This window comes from Corythoichthys intestinalis, chromosome 8, assembly GCF_030265065.1.
Source record: "Corythoichthys intestinalis isolate RoL2023-P3 chromosome 8, ASM3026506v1, whole genome shotgun sequence".
Lineage (NCBI taxonomy): Eukaryota > Metazoa > Chordata > Actinopteri > Syngnathiformes > Syngnathidae > Corythoichthys > Corythoichthys intestinalis.
The window spans coordinates 39,631,228-39,648,935 of record NC_080402.1 but is presented as its reverse complement, the minus strand read 5'-3'; the positions used below and the strand labels follow the sequence as shown (position 1 = coordinate 39,648,935).

The following is a 17,708-nucleotide window of genomic DNA, read 5'->3' as shown; positions in this document are numbered from 1 at the left end:
AAAATAATGTAAATAAATCATACTGTATTCATTCTCTCAAGTGTACATACATACATAGATGTAAGTAAAGTGTACATAAATATGTTTTTAGAACTCTTCTATGCTTATAACAAGATTAAAAAATCTGCAATGCACTGGAGGTGCGAAAATTAAGCCACAAAGTAGCGTGAGAATCACTATTTCGTTGCAGCCCTGATATCCAGTAGACTGCACAGTGCTTAGGCTCAATGGGCGTGTCATCACAATAAAATATAAATGATGTCCATGTCAGGTTATCGTCACACAAGTCAAATGCGGAAATATCGTGACTATCAGTCAACAACCAAATAAAACAAACCTGTCGAACTGGAGCTGAACATCATGTCACTTGGAAACACTAACAGATAATGTCTTGGGTCAGTGCATAAAAAAGGAGAGCGGTGGTCACATAGCTTAAAAGACATCAAAATGAGTGAACAGATTTTGAGCTAAGAAAAAAGGAACACATCAATAAACCAACTAGTGTTTCATTGACCCTCCATGTCAACAGTCAGTGAATCAGCCTCGCTACAAAATTGGACTCAGAGGAGCAAACCTGAATTTATCAATACATAGCCATTTGCTGATTGATTCACTGATTGCAGCGGTCATGCATCATCAGCTCCACCCCCTTCTGGGAGAAAAATGTAACGGATGCACTCCTTTAACCAAATAATGAAAGGTAAATGTCATGTATTCTATTTTACCTCCCCGAAAGAGAATACTGTGCATGTATGGAAACCATTTAAAGGACCCCTTGAGTCACGTAATCAAGAATGATACCTTATTATATGAAGTAAAGGGATATAAAATGTTTATTTTGGACCACTAAAAGCAGCGTGACATACAAAAATATAAACAAACAAGATTTATTACTTATTGTGTACTGTGTGCTGATTTTATCTTTCAGTCAAGCTACGCTTCGGTAGGATTAAAGTCCATTGTAAAGTGGTCTGCACTGTGGCTCCAGCTTGTCCTCCAGCACATAGTCTGCCCCACACACCCAAGGGTCCCCTGTCTCCCATTGCCATTTCTGGAGAGTCTGCCTCAGGCTCTCCAGTATTGCATTGTATGACGGGTCTGATGCCAGGTTCTTGGTTTCCAGAGGGTCTCTTCTGCATTAGATAAAAAAAAAAAAACATTATCAACAATGGCATTTTTTCGAAATAAGAACCTGCAAAAAGTACGTCGGTGAGTTTTAGTTTTTAAAGCCAGTGAGCTACTTTAAAATCATATATTTGAATATCCTGACTATAAACAATGAAATGAGTCAGAAAGGGCCAAAAATAGTGCAGTTATTGAGTTCAATAAAACAAGGTTGAGTCATGTGGAATAGTCTACACCCTGAAATCCGCACCATTACGAATGTAGGCCTTTTTAAATCCCAGTTATCGCTTTTCCCCCAGACTAGGGTAGCCTGGTTTTATTTCTTAAGGGTTTTAATGTTTTCGGATTTGATCTGTTTTATTGTTTTATTTGCTGTTTTGACTTTTATCGCGTTGGGTTGTTTTTTCTTTTCTTTTTTTTTTTATTTCTTAACGTCATAGTATAGTACTTTCCTGCCTTTTCTTTATCATGAACCATGTTTGTTGTCGTTGTAAAGCACTTTGAGGACCTTTCGGGGTTTTGTGAAGGCCTATAGAAATGAATTTGATTGATTGATATTGACATGTAGCAACTTAGCTGACGTTTTAAGCATTTAAAAAAATGTATTTATGTTATCGTATGTTTTGGATTCCCACAAAGAAACTGATACAATGAGATCAGGTTAAAAGAATCCACAACTACTCTTTGCTATTTTGATTGGAATGGAAAGTAAGTAAGCACATTGTTTTGTATGGGAAAAATTAAGTTTGCAAAGAGTTTAAGCAATATGTGCCTACAGTGTTGGCCAAAAGTATTGGCACCCCTGCAATTCTGTCAGATAATGCTCGATTTCTCCCCGAAAATGATTGAAATTACAAATGCTTTGTGAGTAATTTCTTCATTTATTTTGCTTACAATGAAAAAACACAAAGGAGAATGAAAAAAAAAAATCATTATCATTTTACACAAAACTCCAAAAATGGGCCGGACAAAAGTATTGGCACCCTTAGCCTAATACTTAGTAGCACAACCTTTGGACAAAATATCTGCAAATAAGTGCTTCCGGTATCCATCAATGAGTTTCTTACAATGCTCTGCTGGAATTTTAAACCATTCTTCTTTGGCTAACTGCTCCAGGTCTCTGAGATTTGAAGGGTGCCTTCTCCAAACTGCCGTTTTCATCTCTCTCCACAGGTGTTCCATGGGATTTAGGTCTGGACTCATTGCTGGCCACTTAAGTCTCCAGTGCTTTCTCTCAAACCATTTCCTAGTGCTTTTTGAAGTGTGTTTTGGGTCATTGTCCTGCTGGAAGACCATGACCTCTAAGGGAGACCCAGCTTTCTCACACTGGGCCCTACATTACGCTGCAAAATTTGTTGGTAGTCTTTAGATTTCATAATGCCATGCAAACGGTCAAGCAGTCCAGTGCCTGATGGAGCAAAGCAACCCCAAATAATCAAGGAACCTCCGCCATGTTTGACTGTGGGGACCGTGTTCTTTTCTTTGAAGGCCTCATTTTCTTTCCTGTAAACTCTATGTTGGTGCCTTTTCCCAAAAAGCTCTACTTCTGTGTCATCTGACCAGAGAACATTCTTCCAAAACGTTTTTGGCTTTCTCAGGTAAGTTTTGGCAAACTCCAGCCTGGCTTTATGTTTCTGGGTCAGAAGTGGGGTCTTCATGGGTATCCTACCATATAATCCCTTTTCATTCAGACGCCGACGGATAGTACGGGTTTACACTGTTGTACCCTCGGACTGCAGGACAGCTTGAACTTGTTTGGATGTTAGTCGAGGTTCTTTATCCTCCATCCGCACAATCTTTCGTTGAAATCTCTTGTCAATTTTTCTTTTCCGTCCACATCTAGGGAGGTTAGCCACAGGCCATGGGCTTTACACTTATTGATGACACTGCGCACGGTAGACAGAGGAACATTCAGGTCTTTGGAGATGGACTTGTAGCCATGAGATTGCCCATGCTTCCTCACAATTTTGCTTCTCAATTCCTCGGACAGTTCCTTGGTCTTCTTTCTTTTCTTCTTGCTCAATGTGGTACACATAAGGACACAGGGCAGAGGTTGAGTCAACTTGAATCCATTTTAACTGGCTGCAAGTGTGATTTAGTTATTGCCACCACCTGTTATGTTCCACAGGTAAGTAACAGGTGCTGAAAAAATTAGACAAGTTTCACAGGATTTTACAAAGGGTGCCAATACTTTTGTCCGGCCCATTTTTGGAGTTTTGTGTAAAATGATAATGATTTTTTTTCATTCTCTTTTGTGTTTTTTCATCGCAAGCAAAATAAATGAAGATATTACAACCAAAGCATTTACAATTGCAATCATTTTCTGGGAGAAATTGAGCATTATCTGACAGAATTGAAGGGGCGCCAATACTTTTGGCCAGCACTGTATGTCAATTATATTTTTAAAAAATAAAGAGATGATGTCTCTTCCTGCCAATTAATGCAGTATACTGTATGTACTGTAAAAAGTTGAATTTTGCCTTTTCTTAGTTTTGAACAATGTGAAGAGTTTTGGTAAGAAGATTGTTGGTAAATAGAAGCAGACCTAGTATCATACAGCTCCCAGCGATCTCTGTAGTAATATTGCTGCAGGCTCTTGAACCAGTGCGTGGGCTCACTCAGCCTGGTGCGGTTCAGCAGGTCCTGAAAGGTGGCTGAAACGTACAGGTCCTGGTCGATAGGAAATGGCATGCGGTAGTGGAGGTTGTGGAGGAGGCGATATGCCCCCTGGTGGACACTACGGGTCGGGTAGTACATAGTGACCTGGGCGTAAACATAAAAAGGGCCAGAGAACTCACAATCTATACTTTTAGTACGTTGAAGTAAAGATATTTACGTATATAATAAACACAATTCCTTTACTCAAGCAAAAGCAACAACAAAAAAAGCCTTTTTGCTCTCAATTATAAACAATACCTATTTCGAATCAGTTGTCATGAGCACTATTGAAGCTGGAAAAATGGTATGGAAAATATACTTCAACTCAATAACTACTACAAAGTTCAGGTACAGTTTTTTTTTTTTTTTAAAGCAGTAATGTGAAGTAATTTTTTCACATGCCAAATAGGGTCACAAGTAAAGTAATTAAACAATGTCCAACAAATAAAGCATGAAAAAATAATTTATATGTTGTATATTTGACAAAATAATTGTGTTTCCGAAGTTCGAGCCTCAAAGGGGACGAACCCGGAAGTGATACGTCACACCGGGAACAGCGATGGCAGCTCCATACATACGGCCACCATACAAAGCCCTTCAAACAATGATTCAAACAGCAATATAAGCGATAGATTGAGTGCAAGGGAGGAGACCCAAGTTTTTAAAGAGTTGGAGGAAGAGGAGGAGGTTGGAATTTTATGTTGGACCTAACATGTATAAGCCAGACGCTAATCAGGATGCAAACAATGTGCCTAGACTACCTGACATGGAATGGACACAAGACCCATCGAGATTACAACATTGGTAAGATATAGGCTGTTATTATTTTCATGATTTGAAGATGCAGGCATTTGCACATAATTTTATGTTTTTGTCTATCTGATGACATTGTTAAAAAAAATAATAATCAGACTTCATGTTCATTTTGGCAGATCCGGCAGCTCTCGTGCATGTAAAAAATAATATAAAAACGTTGGGGGGAAAGAAGGAGATGAGTCGTCGATGGCTTTCTCCACTTTATTGTGGCAACAATAAGAAAACAAAATAATAGCGGACTGCCGCCACATTCGACCGCAAACTTTTGCTTCTCGCTGATCTCCTCCTCGCTTCCCACTCGAGCATCTCTTAAACGGATCGTGCATAGTGTCTTGTTATGAGCTTTTTGTTTACAAATGTATCGAACACACGACGTGCTGACAACTTTGTCTCTTTAATAACACATGGAGCAGTTCTTATGGAACAGTAAGAACACAGCTCGGCACAGCTCTCGGCAGGAAGTGGTGTCTAATAGCGTGAGGAAATGTATTTTTTTCACACAAGCAAACAGATTACAAAGCACCACTTCAGTGTTGTCCCGAGATTACATTTCCCATGATTCACTGCGTGACCTGCGCGCTCGCTGATTCGCTGCGAGATTGACTCAATGCCAACACGCTAACTTGTCACCTGTCAGTGGCTCTCGCGAAACAAACTAGAAGGCTATCATGCCATCACCGTGAAAGAAACGGCGAACTGTACAAATGCAATGAAATGCTTGAAGCATGAAGGTGGAAATACATAATACAAATACAAATAAATGTGCACAAACTCACCGGCGGTGTGTGTCTCTTACTGCAACGTGACAGTGAATTACCGCAACGCCGACCCGTTTATATGCACATCCACACCCGTTTCCTGATTGACAGTGGATTAACCCTTTCGGACAAGATCGTTGATGACGCACAATTTAAACACGCTTCACCTAGCGAACGCAACAACAACTATGATCGGGGATTGCCACGAGTTAACTTTCGGTTAACGTCGCTAGCTTATACCAGGGGTCCCCAACCTATTCCACTAAGGCACACTGTGGGTGCAGGATTTCATTCTTACCAAACAAGATGACAACACTTTTTCCCCAATCTGGTGTTTTACAAGTGCAATCAGTTGATTGCAGTCAGGTGTGGCTTGTTTTAGCAGAAGCCTCATTGGTTCAACTGTCTCTGCTGGATCGGCTGGAACAAAAACCAGGACCCACAGTGTGCCTTGAGGACTGGGTTGAAAACCCCTGGCTTATACTGTTCATTCCAAGTCATCAGTCATCTATCCAAAAATCACACTTACTTTTTGGCAAATCCTTGATCATAAGCAGACCGGTTAAGGAAGCTGGCATCTTCAAAGTGTTTGCAGCAGAGAACACTACTCGATGATGGCGTGAAATTCATTCCCTTCGTGCGAACGAAAGATGTTCATTTACGTGCCCTGCTATCCTTTGGCCACTCATACAACTTTTCGTTTGAGTGAGAACAAAACATCGCCACACACCGCTGTGGCATCTTACCAAGAAGCAATGCAACAAACAATACTGTTCTATGGCGGACTTCCCTCACACTTCTAGGTGTGACGTAATTTCCGAAGATTGCCGAAGAAAAGCATTTTCGTTGTCAAGGGCGTTGCTATGGGTTAAACAAAGAATCTGGAAGGGTTGCGTTAAAAAAATATAATGGAAATATGCTTATAAGCTGTTTAGCCATTGATATTATTCAAAAACATGGTTGGCCAACCTTACTTCACATTACTGCTTTAAATAGCAAGTCTAACAAACAAACAAAGAATCTGTAACATTCAAGTAAAGCACAGTAACGATATGAGTACAGATAGATGAAAATAGATCTAGTCAGGAAGCATTTGTACTTCTTTACTTCCTTTCAACTGCTTGGGTTAACACGTTCAATAAAATGGCCCATTTGAACATTTTACGCACTCACAGACCTCATGTAGTGATTGGCTGGCGTAAACTGTGTGCCAGCTGCTGGGTTCAGAGACCAGGACAGGAAGCAAAGAGCGACCAGTAAGGTGGACTGGGACAGCGTTGTTACCGGGGAGGCTGTATGATGGGTAGGGAATAGAAAACCAGTCCAGGATGGTAGGAGTGATGTCTGCCAAAAGAGGACACATCAAAGATCATGCGACAACTGCATCCATATTATTCCTAGAATTCTTAGGTATGTAAAGACATGTCAGTAATAATGTTGAATAGATTTTAGAAAACTACAATTTGTTTTAGCATTTCTAAGACATGTTGAATGAATTATGTGCAGCAGACCGTATACATATTTAAACTGAGTTGAAAAGAATATGGTCAAGTCTCCCTCTGGTGTCCAATTACGAGTATGACAATCACACAGGATTACTTGGTGGATATTTTTTCTGTGACCATGTGTTTTCATATTAGTGTCCTCAAGACAATACTTATCACTTACCTAATAGGCTGACGTAGGCCTGACTAGTGTCTCCCCATCGCTCCCTGTGCTCTGGGGAGGACACCAGCATGGGTTCGGCTGTGCCAGAGTGATACAGGTTAGTTCTGCCATTGGGGAAGGGAATACCGTTATCGGAGCTGTAGATGATCAGCGTATCATTCTCATAACCAGCGTTCCTGAGCTCCTGAAGGACCAATCCGATACCTGCCAAGAAAAATGTTCTCCATTATAACTATTGCTTCACATGAACACCTATTTGTGGTGCTTGTAGGTGGTGCACATAGTGTACCTTGGTCCAGTCGGCTAACTGTAGTATACAATGCAGCTAAGTCAGCCCGTGCTGCTGGTGTGTCTGGTACAAAAGGGGGAACCTGTATTACACAAAATGTTAAGAGAAACCAGTTTAGGATTACAAGAAAATACCAGAGGTCGAACGATATATCGGTAATTTTCCAACATCGGCCATTGGTCGATTAACAAGAACAACAAAAAAGCAGATAAAAAAGGATTTTGATCAGGCATCTGTGTGGGCAACTGTGGCTGTCGCTGACTGACGGTAGAATCCCGGAAGGACCCTGCAGCAGCTTAAAGGCAGGCTGCTACAGGAAGCTTCAAGCTTGTCTGTTTTGTAAATATTGCAAGATTTTTTTATCTTGCCTGAAAAAATATGCAATGTTGCTTAAGCCTTTTTAGGCGTTTACTGAGTAATTCTTACACTCTAAATATAACTTGTAGTATTAGTGAAGCATTCGCGTTACCATTAGCTTTAGCATGGTGAGCATCAGCCTAAACTCACTCTTACTTGCTTACAACTCGTCGAGATGTCCTGGTGGGTTAAATTATTTGAAAATAATGTACTGTTCTTGCTGAGTGTGTATAATTATAAAAAGAAGTGCTGCGTTCGTTGGTTTGGTAACATTAGACCAAATTAATTCTTTATGTCTCAGGTCATCGTTGTAAATTTGAAGCTGTTGAAGCATTTTTTAAAAAATGCATTCATAATCTACGTGCTTAAAAAAACAGTATATTGGCTTCAAACATCAGCTTACAAAAGTGGCTTTGGATATTGGGAATCGGCCCCCAAAAATTTTTGGAATCTACATCGGCATTTGAAAATCCTATATCGGTCGACCACTAGAAAATACACTCTGAATTTGCACGATCAATATGTAAAACCCCAACTTATAAATCCTTCCACTATGTATGGGTGGTCCTTGGTGATTCATTACATTTTTTAAGTCATAATTGTATTTATTTGTTTGTTTTCACAATACACAGGCAGTCCCAGATAGGGGTGTGACAAAATATCGAAATGGTGATATATCGTGATACTTTGTATCACAAAAGGTTATCTATATGCTCCTGCCAAAAATCGAGATATCGTTTTAAAAGTGTCAATGTCTGAAAAAATAAAATAAAAAGGTACCAACAAGTTGCTACCAAAATCTTCCACCATAATAGTGTCTCAGTTAACTGTAAGGCTGCATCGACGGTGCACGACGCCGAATCCATTTAGACTGGGAACGTTCGTTCATTCGAAACCAGAGCATTCACAGTCATTCTGTCCGATTTTCAGGGCATTTACAGGTCATTTCTTGTTGCGTTTGAGTCACTGCCTATTCATTTGGGTGATTCCCAGGTCACTTCCTGTTCTGTAACTCAAAATAAACAGGAAGTGACCCGTAAAATACATAAAACGGGGTTCTCGTCCTTGAAACTACATTATCCAGGCTGATATAATCAAAGGACACCCAGGGTAAGAAGATTGGCCGTGAACCCAAAGATAAAATTTGTTTTCGTGAATTCAAAGAATGCATTTAAAAATGATGGAATACAAAAACCTGTTTCGCAACAAAATATCACAGGACTCATGTTTGATCACTGACCTTAACTTGCTCCGGTGTGTAATATTGTGGCATCCAATCTGGAATTGTGCCCATTCCTGTCTGGCCATTCCCAAACTTTTCACAGAAAGCACCATATTGGGGCTGAGAGTGTCCACAGCGATGGGTGTCGTGGAAGGCAACATAGAGGAAAAACGGCCTTTCTTCATCTTTCAAATTGTTGACCGTCCTTTCTTTTGCCTTTTGTTTTCTTTCAAAAGCCTCGTCTTTATGTGTCTGGAAAAACTTTCGGACAAGAAGTTTGATACGGGTGATGTTCCTCCCGACCTGGAGGACGGAGTTGTTTTCCTCCGTGTACGCAAAGTCAAAAGGATATACGGACCCGGGACCAACATGCTTTTTCCCTATTATACCTGAGAATGATAATGGGAGGTATGAGATTGAATGCATGTTTGCAAGTTTGCTATTAAAACAGCGCTGAATAAAACTTGTTTACTCACCTGTGTAGATGTTAGCTTGGTTGAGAAGAAGCGGCAGACTTTGGACACCATCAAAAGAGTTAAAATGATGGACCCCCTGGTGAAGACCATACATGCCATTCTGGTGCTAAGACAAAAAAAACCCAAAACAAATGTTTATGCCATTAAACGTGATAGATATCGATTCCATTTGAACAGGCTGCCATTGATTGATCGTGTTTTACTAATTAGTTAAGCACCTACTGTAAAATTGTGTGTAGATGCAGGTTTATAACTAAAATGCTTGAGTGGTAGAGTTAAGTGTTTAGCTCGTCCAAGCATGTGACTAAATAAGCCTGTATTGTCAATAGAGCTGGGAATCTTTGGGCACCTAACGATTCGATTACGATTACAATTTGGAGGCTCCGATTCGATTATAAAACGATTATTGATGCACCCCCCCTCCTTTTTTCTTTTCTTTTCTTTTTTTTTTAATGTTTTGTACATTAGTTCCAAAATTGTTCAAAAATCCTCTCAGGCTAAACCAAACTACTATTTCAGTATCAAGTTAACATATAACAGCAAACAAATACACAAAAAGAACAGTAAATAAAAAACTCCAGTCCCCATTCTGTATCAGCAACTTTAAACAACATTCAATTAATTTAATGTTGTTAAAATTGCTCCCGTTATTCCATAATTTCCCTCCTGTCTACTTTTGTCAAAGTTTTAAAACTAATTCATATAGAGATAGATTCAAGACAAGATTCAGTCGATTTCTAGTTCTAAATATATGTGATATCTACTGCAGCCGTATGTGGCCTTATGTTTGTTGCAACTGGCGTTGTTTGTAGCGGCTGTCGGCCGCAGTCAGGTATGATTGTTTTTTTATCTAGCGGCATGAGTTGAACATGATATTTACTCTCGGTCCGTTCCTCATTGCGTCCCAAAGACCGCGCTGACTGTGTTTTACTTCCGCTTTCCCCGGTATAGTTCAATAATCGGAATTTGGATATTTGTGAATCGTTCTCAAATCTTCCACGGTCGAATCGCGAATAATCTAAGAATCGGAAATTTCGCACGCCTCTAATTGTCAATCAATCTTCTCGATTAAATGACTTGAGAATAATGGCACTATGAACACAGTGGTGCTGCAACGACTAATTGATTAACTCAGGTAATTCGATTCGAAAAAAGCTTCGAATCGAATTTTGCTGCTTCGAAGATTCGTTTAATGAGAGTGGCGTTGTCATGGTTTGTTTTGAAAGTGTTTGCATTTAGTTTTATTGGTTTGGGTGGATACACTGCCCTCTAGTGGCAACAGTGAATATGACATAACTCATCTAACATGGCTGGATTCAGCTGCTCCCTGTTAAGACCAACATAAGGTTGTAAGTATTTGTTTGAACTAATATGATTGTTGATGCATTCGTAATTTTGTTTAGAAGTATATTTAGCCTTTTTTTGTAGGAATATGTGTTTGAATGATTATTCAAGAGCGTTGTATATAAAACGTTACCATTTTATAACATTTAGGCTAGCGGACTTTTGTCATGCAAGTTAGCCACTTCTGCTTTTGTTTTATTTCGATCCTCGATTTTTTTTTATACCCTTTGAGGCTAAGCTCAGGTATTTTCATTTATATTTTTTAATTAATTTATTTCTCTTGTGAAATAAAAGTACAATTCTGCATAATTGGAGAAAACACTCGGGAATATTTTTTGTATTTGCATTCAATGATCTTTTGAAAGTGTAATTTTAGCAAGCCTTTTTTTGTACATCTCCGAAAATTTTTTTTTGCCATGCATTAAATGTTCCTAATCCGTTTACTCGATTTTTTAAACTAATTGTTAAAATAATAGATTACGTAAATAATCGATAGCTGCAGCCCTAGAACACAGTACTTTTTTCTGTTACGTCTTTAATTAAGAGGTTGAAAACCAATATCAATAGTGTACATGTTTCCTATATTCCATTTTGCTAATAAGTGTGCTGTAATTCTTGGCAATTGGGATATTTTGTGGAAAATAACCAATTACGCGACTATCATCAATATGGTGCATGTTTGCATACCTGTGGCAGGCCACTGAGGATGGTGGAGCGGCTGGGGGAACAGCTGCTGACAGAGGTGAAAGCGTTGTTGAACACAACGCTGTGCTCTGCCAGAGAACTCAGGTGAGGGGTGTGGACCACAGAGTTGTTGTACACCTCGGTCTCAAAGCCAGCATCATCAGCTAGAAGAAAGGGGAAAATGCAAGTTGACTCTAATATGGATTGAGTGTGCATCCATAGTTGTGTTCACAATTATTCAACCACCACTGCAGTAGTACAGTGTTGTACTATGAATGAATATGAGTATCAATGGGGTTAGGACCATCAGTTTTGTTGTGCAGAAGTCAGGTTAATAGACAGCCCAATTGGACAATCGTTAACATGGCAAGAACCATTCAGCTAAATGAATAAATAAAATAAATAATAATAAAAAAACGAGCAGCCATTGTTACTTTAAGAAATAAAGGTCGGTCAGTCCAGAAAATTGCAAAAACTTTAAATGTGTCGCCAAGTGGAGTTGCAAAAACCATCAAGCGTGACCCCCTCTGCAAGCTATTTGACCAAAAGGGAAATTGATGAGTCCTGCAGCAGTTGATCTACAGGGGTGGGACAGAATAGAATGGAAACACCTTAAAAAAATCAACAAAAACTCATTTAATATGGTGTAGGTCTGCCTTTTGCAGCAATTACAGCCTCAGTTCTCCGAGGTATTTATTCATACGCAATTACAGCCTCAGTTTTCCGAGGTATTTATTCATACAACTTTTGAATTGTTTCCAAAGGAATTTAAAGCCATTCTTCAGTTAGAATACCCTCTAACTCTTTTAGAGACGATTGCGGTGGAAAATCTCTAAAACTGACCATAAATTATCAATAATGTTGAGGTCTGGGGATTGCGTCAGCCATATGAGATGCTCAGCTTCATTAGAATGTTCCTCATATAATTCTTCAACAATTATGTTTGATGATTATGATGCCAAAATGTTAGGTGTTTCCATTATTTTGTCCACCCCTGTAGCTTCCAAAGTCACTAAACCTGAACCCAATCGAGATGGTTTGGGGTGATTTGGACCACAGCGTGAAGGCAAAGGAAAACAAGTGCTAAACACCTCTGGGAACTCCTTCAATCCATGTTGGAAAACCATATCATGTGACTACCTTTTGATGCTCATCAAAAGACTGCCAAGAGGGTGCATGGCAGTCGTCAAAGCAAAGGGTGGGTCTTTTGAAGAAACTACAATATAAAACATGGTTTCAGTTATTTAACCTTTTTGTTAAGTACGTAACTCCACGTGTTCATTCAGTTTTAATACCTTCGGTGGTGTAAATAGTCATATAAATATAGAAAACACACTGAATGACTTTTTCACCTTTGCTTTGTATTCAATTAGACATGTGTCGATGTGTGATTACTCGTTTTAAGGTATACCGTGGTATGAAAACGTCAAGGTTTCAAAACCATAAAAAAATTCTGTCATACCATCCCTAATGTTTTACCTTTTTTTATGTCCCAAAAACAGTATAGAGAAATCCCTCGCTTGATGCTGCAAGGCTCAACCCTCCCCCACCGGTTGTTGCTCAGTGTCAGTGAGTCAGCTGTTCTAAACGATGGCTGGAGGAGGTAAAACTCCTGAACTTTTTCCCCCATCGAAGAAAACAAAATCGCTGGTATAGGTATACTTCGTCTACAGAAAAGTTTCAGACAGACGCGGCTTACTGGAGGAGAGCCAACCGACATGTAAAACATGCTTGCGGATGGTGGCTGCCGACGAGGCAATACCTCCATTTCGCATTTATACAAAATTAAAAGATTAGTAAACACTGTCATGAACGTTTCCCACCAGCCACGAGAGATAACTCCATTGTTTTTACTGTCACGAGCGGTGGTAAAACTGTTTTTTCTCTCTCTGGCAACCGTCTGTGTTGACAAAGAGAGTGTATGTATAATGTAAACATGATAAGAGTCATACACACATGCTTTTTATGGAAAATAATTTAGTGATGCAACGGTAATACATTTTTCAACCAGTATCGATAACCGATAATTTCCTGGCCCTTCCACCCGATAACCGATAATGTCACGCCGATAATTCTATTCAAATATGTATGTAAAATTGTAAAGTATACAAAGATCAAATGTTACTGTGCAAAAATGTAATTTTGTGCTATTTTTTTTCCACATCAAATGTGAACAAGTAGTAAATTCCAACATCTAAACAATGGCAATGACAATGACATTGTGTAATGGTAAGCTTTTGGCAACAATTACGTAGAGACTAAACACCCAAGTTGCACAAAAATGCCTTTAAAAGTAAGCCATTCCTAACATATATCACATTACTACACAGCAAAAACACACCTCCTTAAAACTAGCAGAATTGGACAAAACTGTTGATTGCGCACATTTGGAGGCTAAATCAAGTATATAATTATCGGATTGCATTATCGGTTGAATTTCGTTTTATCTGGATTATCTTCGTGACATCATAATTACCATTATCAGCCGATAATTATCTGTGACCGATATTATTGAGGATCTCTAAAATGATTATTTTGGTTCCAATGGTAATAATGTTGAGCTGTGGCTCTGGATTTAGGCTCACCTAAAGGACTGCATTTGTTTTCATTTTGTTTTGATTTTTTTTTTTTTAATTCATTTTATCTTATTATGATACGTATATATATATATATATATATATATATATATAATTTAATCGAGTTAATCATATGTCAACTGTGTGATTAATCATGATTAATCACATTTCCCTCGGGATGAATAAAGTTGCTCTTCAGGAAAAAAAAATCTAGGAATATACTATAATTGACTTAAAATTTGTTTTAAGATTAAATGTATGATGTGTGAATGAATTAATACTTAACCAAATAGAGTTTTAAAATTTTATTTAACAACTCAGCACGTATAAAATAAAATAAATTGTCTGTATTATACAGCAAAGAGCTTTAACAGATTGAAATGCCTCAGACTAACAATGTAGTGTGGTGACCCTTCATTATATGACATAATTCACCCACGGAACTTGTGTGTATAGTTGGCCGAGCGCGTTACCGGCTACGTCACAGTGAAGTGACAGACACTTAAGAGCCGTGCATGTTACGGCTGAATTCAGAGTTCACAAAGAGTCCCAAGCGGCCAACAGGTGTTGTGCCGAAAAATAGCCGCCCCGCGTGAAATGTCCCCCCTGACGGGAACGCTTATTTATAACGCTTTATTGAGGTGAAAACATCAAATGTTTTCATGGACGCATTACAGTAATGGATCTACGACTGTAAAATCAGTTTTAAATAAATAAATTACACAAAATACCAATGACAATCACACAGGTATGACATTTATTAGTTCAAGCAGAGTAAAATAATACATATTCACGGTACAAGAGAATCGTTTCCATTTCCATCGATTGGTAAGAAAAAGCTGTTTGTACGAGTGATGTGTGGGTGCTCAATAATAAAATAAATAAATAAATAAAAATAAATAAATAAAATAAACGCTCAATAAAGCGTTATAAATAAGCGTTCCCGTCAGGGGGGACATTTCATGCGGGGCGGCTATTTTTCGGCACAACACCGGACACAGCAACTCGTCAGCTCAACGGGCCAACAAGACTCACTCAAGCATCGCATCCGCCACAGTAACTCAATTACCGTTTGGCATATTACCCAAAATGAAGTGCCAACTTAAAGAGCAGACAAGCACAATACAGTAACAATAGCTAGTGTTTCAAAAAATGTGTAAACAACTTGTCTGTTAAATTGAACATTTCACACAAATAAATTCAGCTGTATCATGTGCAAATACTCGAATGGCAGACTCCTGCCTGCTGCCATCATATTTCGAGCGCTATCTGTTCCAATAGTAGTAACTTTGTCTGTTATCCCCCCCTCCCCTTAGCAACATCCAGAAACTGACAAACACATGCTTCAGCGAAATGTCTTTCTTCTGTTTTCACAACACATAACGGCAGCTAATGCAGCCGCCAGCTATCATCGATCAAGTGTGCCCTTACTCCGAGATAATTATGGTTGCTTACCGATGTCCAGTGGTCTCCTGTCATTGCAACAAACGTAGCTCTGGCTAGTTGCTCCACCTTCGTTGCCTTCTCATTTTCAAAAAGCTGATGAATTTCTGTGCTTCGATGGAAGGACAGTTCATCACAGCAGGATGTGCACACAACTCTGGTTTTATCCAGATTTCCATTAGGCAGCTTTTTAAAACGGAATTTGCCATGAAGCAGTCCTGGGTCATCATCCTCACTCATAGTGGCTGGCTGCATTTTGTCCTGCATTGCCCCACGGAGAGTGTAAACATCAGCGTGTGGGATTACGGGGGGCAGTTGTGACCAAACTTAGTGTGTGAGCGGTAAATTGTGTGGTTTTTTTTTAATGCGTTAATATTTCCAGATTAATCACGGTCGTTAACGCGTTATTTTTGACAGGCCTAATATATATATATATATATATATATATATATACATATATATACATTAATTTTTTAATGAACCCAGATATCGCAAAGTAACACATTTTAGAGCTGTAACTGCAATACTGTGATACCATGAAATTTTGGTTTAAGGTTATCATACCGTCAGAATATCATACCGGCACATGCCTGTTTTAAATATACTGTAATCCCTCGCTACTTCGCGCTTCGAATTTCGCGGTTTCAGTCTATCGCGAATTTTTTTTCAGTCAAAAATATCTATATACATGCAGAAAAAATTTAATTCAATGGAGAAAATAGGATGAAAAATCTGCCCGTTCCCTAACAGAAGGCAAGGAGAGCGCGCCCAACTCATATTCCGCCGCTCTGATTCGCTGGCCAGCATCACTCGGGAATATCGCAAGCTGATTGGCCGAGATGTTTAACCTTGTTTCTATCGAAGGAAAATGGCTCCAACGCGTCCTCCGTCTGCTCAATCCTCTAACGAACCCAGGAAGAAAAGAAAAATGATGACGGTGCACGAGAAAGTTCAATTATTGGATATGCTTAAAGTTGGCCACAGCTATGTGTCTGTTGCATGCCATTACGGACTAAACGAATCAACCGTTTGTTACATAAAAAAAGATGTGGCGAAAACCCGAAAGACCGCCTCAATGTCGTCTTCCAGGGACACTAAGCGAGTCATGACTCCTTGCAACAAGACGATTGTAAAAATGGAAAATGCACTAACAGTGTGGATATCGGACTGTCGGGAAAAGAAGGTGAGTCTCGAAACAAACATGATCCAGGCAAAAGCCAAAACACTGTGTAAAAGCCTCATTCCTGAAGGAGAGTTGAATGAAGGTGGCGGTTATACCGACAACGACGACGAAGATGAACCATAGCCTAGTACAATTGAAGAAAAATTTGGTTTTGTTGCCAGCAAGGGCTGGTTCGAAAAATTCAAAGAGGTTTGGACTTTGCAGCGTTACGTTGCATGGGGAGGCCTCCTTGGCGGACCATGGCGCAGCTGTTCGTTACGGCGAGGACTAATTTCCCAAATAAACTGAAGAGGGTAGCTATCTCCCGGAGCAGGCGTTTAACATGGACGAGACTGGCCTTTTTTGGAAGACGATGCCATCCAGAAAAACAACGGTCACAAATGCCCATCACGATGTTCCTTGTGCGCAGGACACCTCCTGTAGAAGCTTCTCAGTAAATCATCTTTATCTTCATATCCATAGTTGTGGAGTTTTTTCTTCATTTATCAAATTTATCAAGATCATCAGTGTGGTGAGTACACTTTATTCATCTTATGCATGTTATTGTATACAGTATTAATATTGCATTTACGTTTTAAACTAGTGTACTGTATACACAAAAAATATAAGAATGTAATATACATAACATAAAATTCTCCTGTATCCAAGCAGCTGAACAGGACAGGTTAAAAAAAAAAAAAATTGAGGTTCGCTACTTCGCGGTTTTTCACTTATCGCGGTGGGTTCTGGTCCCCATCAACCTCGAAAAACGAGGGATCATTACTGTACTTTTCAACACTTTTACCTAAAACGTTGAACCAGCATCTGAAATTTTTAGTTAGTTTTTTTTTTTTTACTTCAGACACCTACATTTAAAGCGTAACAGTAACTCACCAATAATCAGAAGTACATTTCTTCTCTTAGACTCCCCGAGGTGACAAAGAAACAGAAGCCAAACAAGTGGCTTAAGAAACAGCATGGTCATGAAAATTAAATACGTTTTTTGAAAACAAATCAACTCGTATAGTTAAAATGGAAAATTTCCAGAGTATCACACATAGCTCGAGCTGCATCAGCGGACCACTGTCAATGTTCATCGTCTTCCGCAAACAGTGTCACAGTTGATCACA

General features: G+C 39.2%; 1 protein-coding gene across 2 annotated transcripts; it reads right to left on the bottom strand.

Annotated features, from left to right (window-relative positions):
* Nucleotides 1-815: 815 nt before the first annotated feature.
* On the bottom strand, nucleotides 816-17,698 carry sgsh (N-sulfoglucosamine sulfohydrolase (sulfamidase)). Of its 2 annotated transcripts, none has more exons than XM_057844341.1 (9): nucleotides 17,473-17,698; nucleotides 11,401-11,561; nucleotides 9,370-9,475; nucleotides 8,912-9,282; nucleotides 7,315-7,396; nucleotides 7,026-7,229; nucleotides 6,535-6,701; nucleotides 3,671-3,888; nucleotides 816-1,133 (listed from the first exon to the last, which is right to left on the bottom strand). In XM_057844341.1, exons 1-9 carry the CDS (start codon nucleotides 17,561-17,563, stop codon nucleotides 950-952), a joined length of 1,584 nt encoding a protein of 527 aa, XP_057700324.1. In that variant the 5' UTR covers nucleotides 17,564-17,698; the 3' UTR covers nucleotides 816-949. The 2 variants fall into 2 exon arrangements, with proteins under 2 accessions (XP_057700324.1, XP_057700325.1); XM_057844342.1 differs by lacking the exon at nucleotides 17,473-17,698 and adding an exon at nucleotides 15,429-15,624.
* Between the last annotated feature and the right edge of the window lie 10 nt (nucleotides 17,699-17,708).

Coding starts and splice junctions, on each gene's coding strand:
- sgsh (XM_057844341.1), bottom strand. CDS start 17,563: ATGACCATGCTGTTTCTTAAGCCACTTGTTTGGCTTCTGTTTCTTTGT. Junction 11,562..17,472: donor AAATGTACTTCTGATTATTG/GTGAGTTACTGT, acceptor CCTTTCTTCTAG/CTGATGATGCTGGCTTTGAG. Junction 9,283..9,369: donor CCAAGCTAACATCTACACAG/GTGAGTAAACAA, acceptor TATCATTCTCAG/GTATAATAGGGAAAAAGCAT.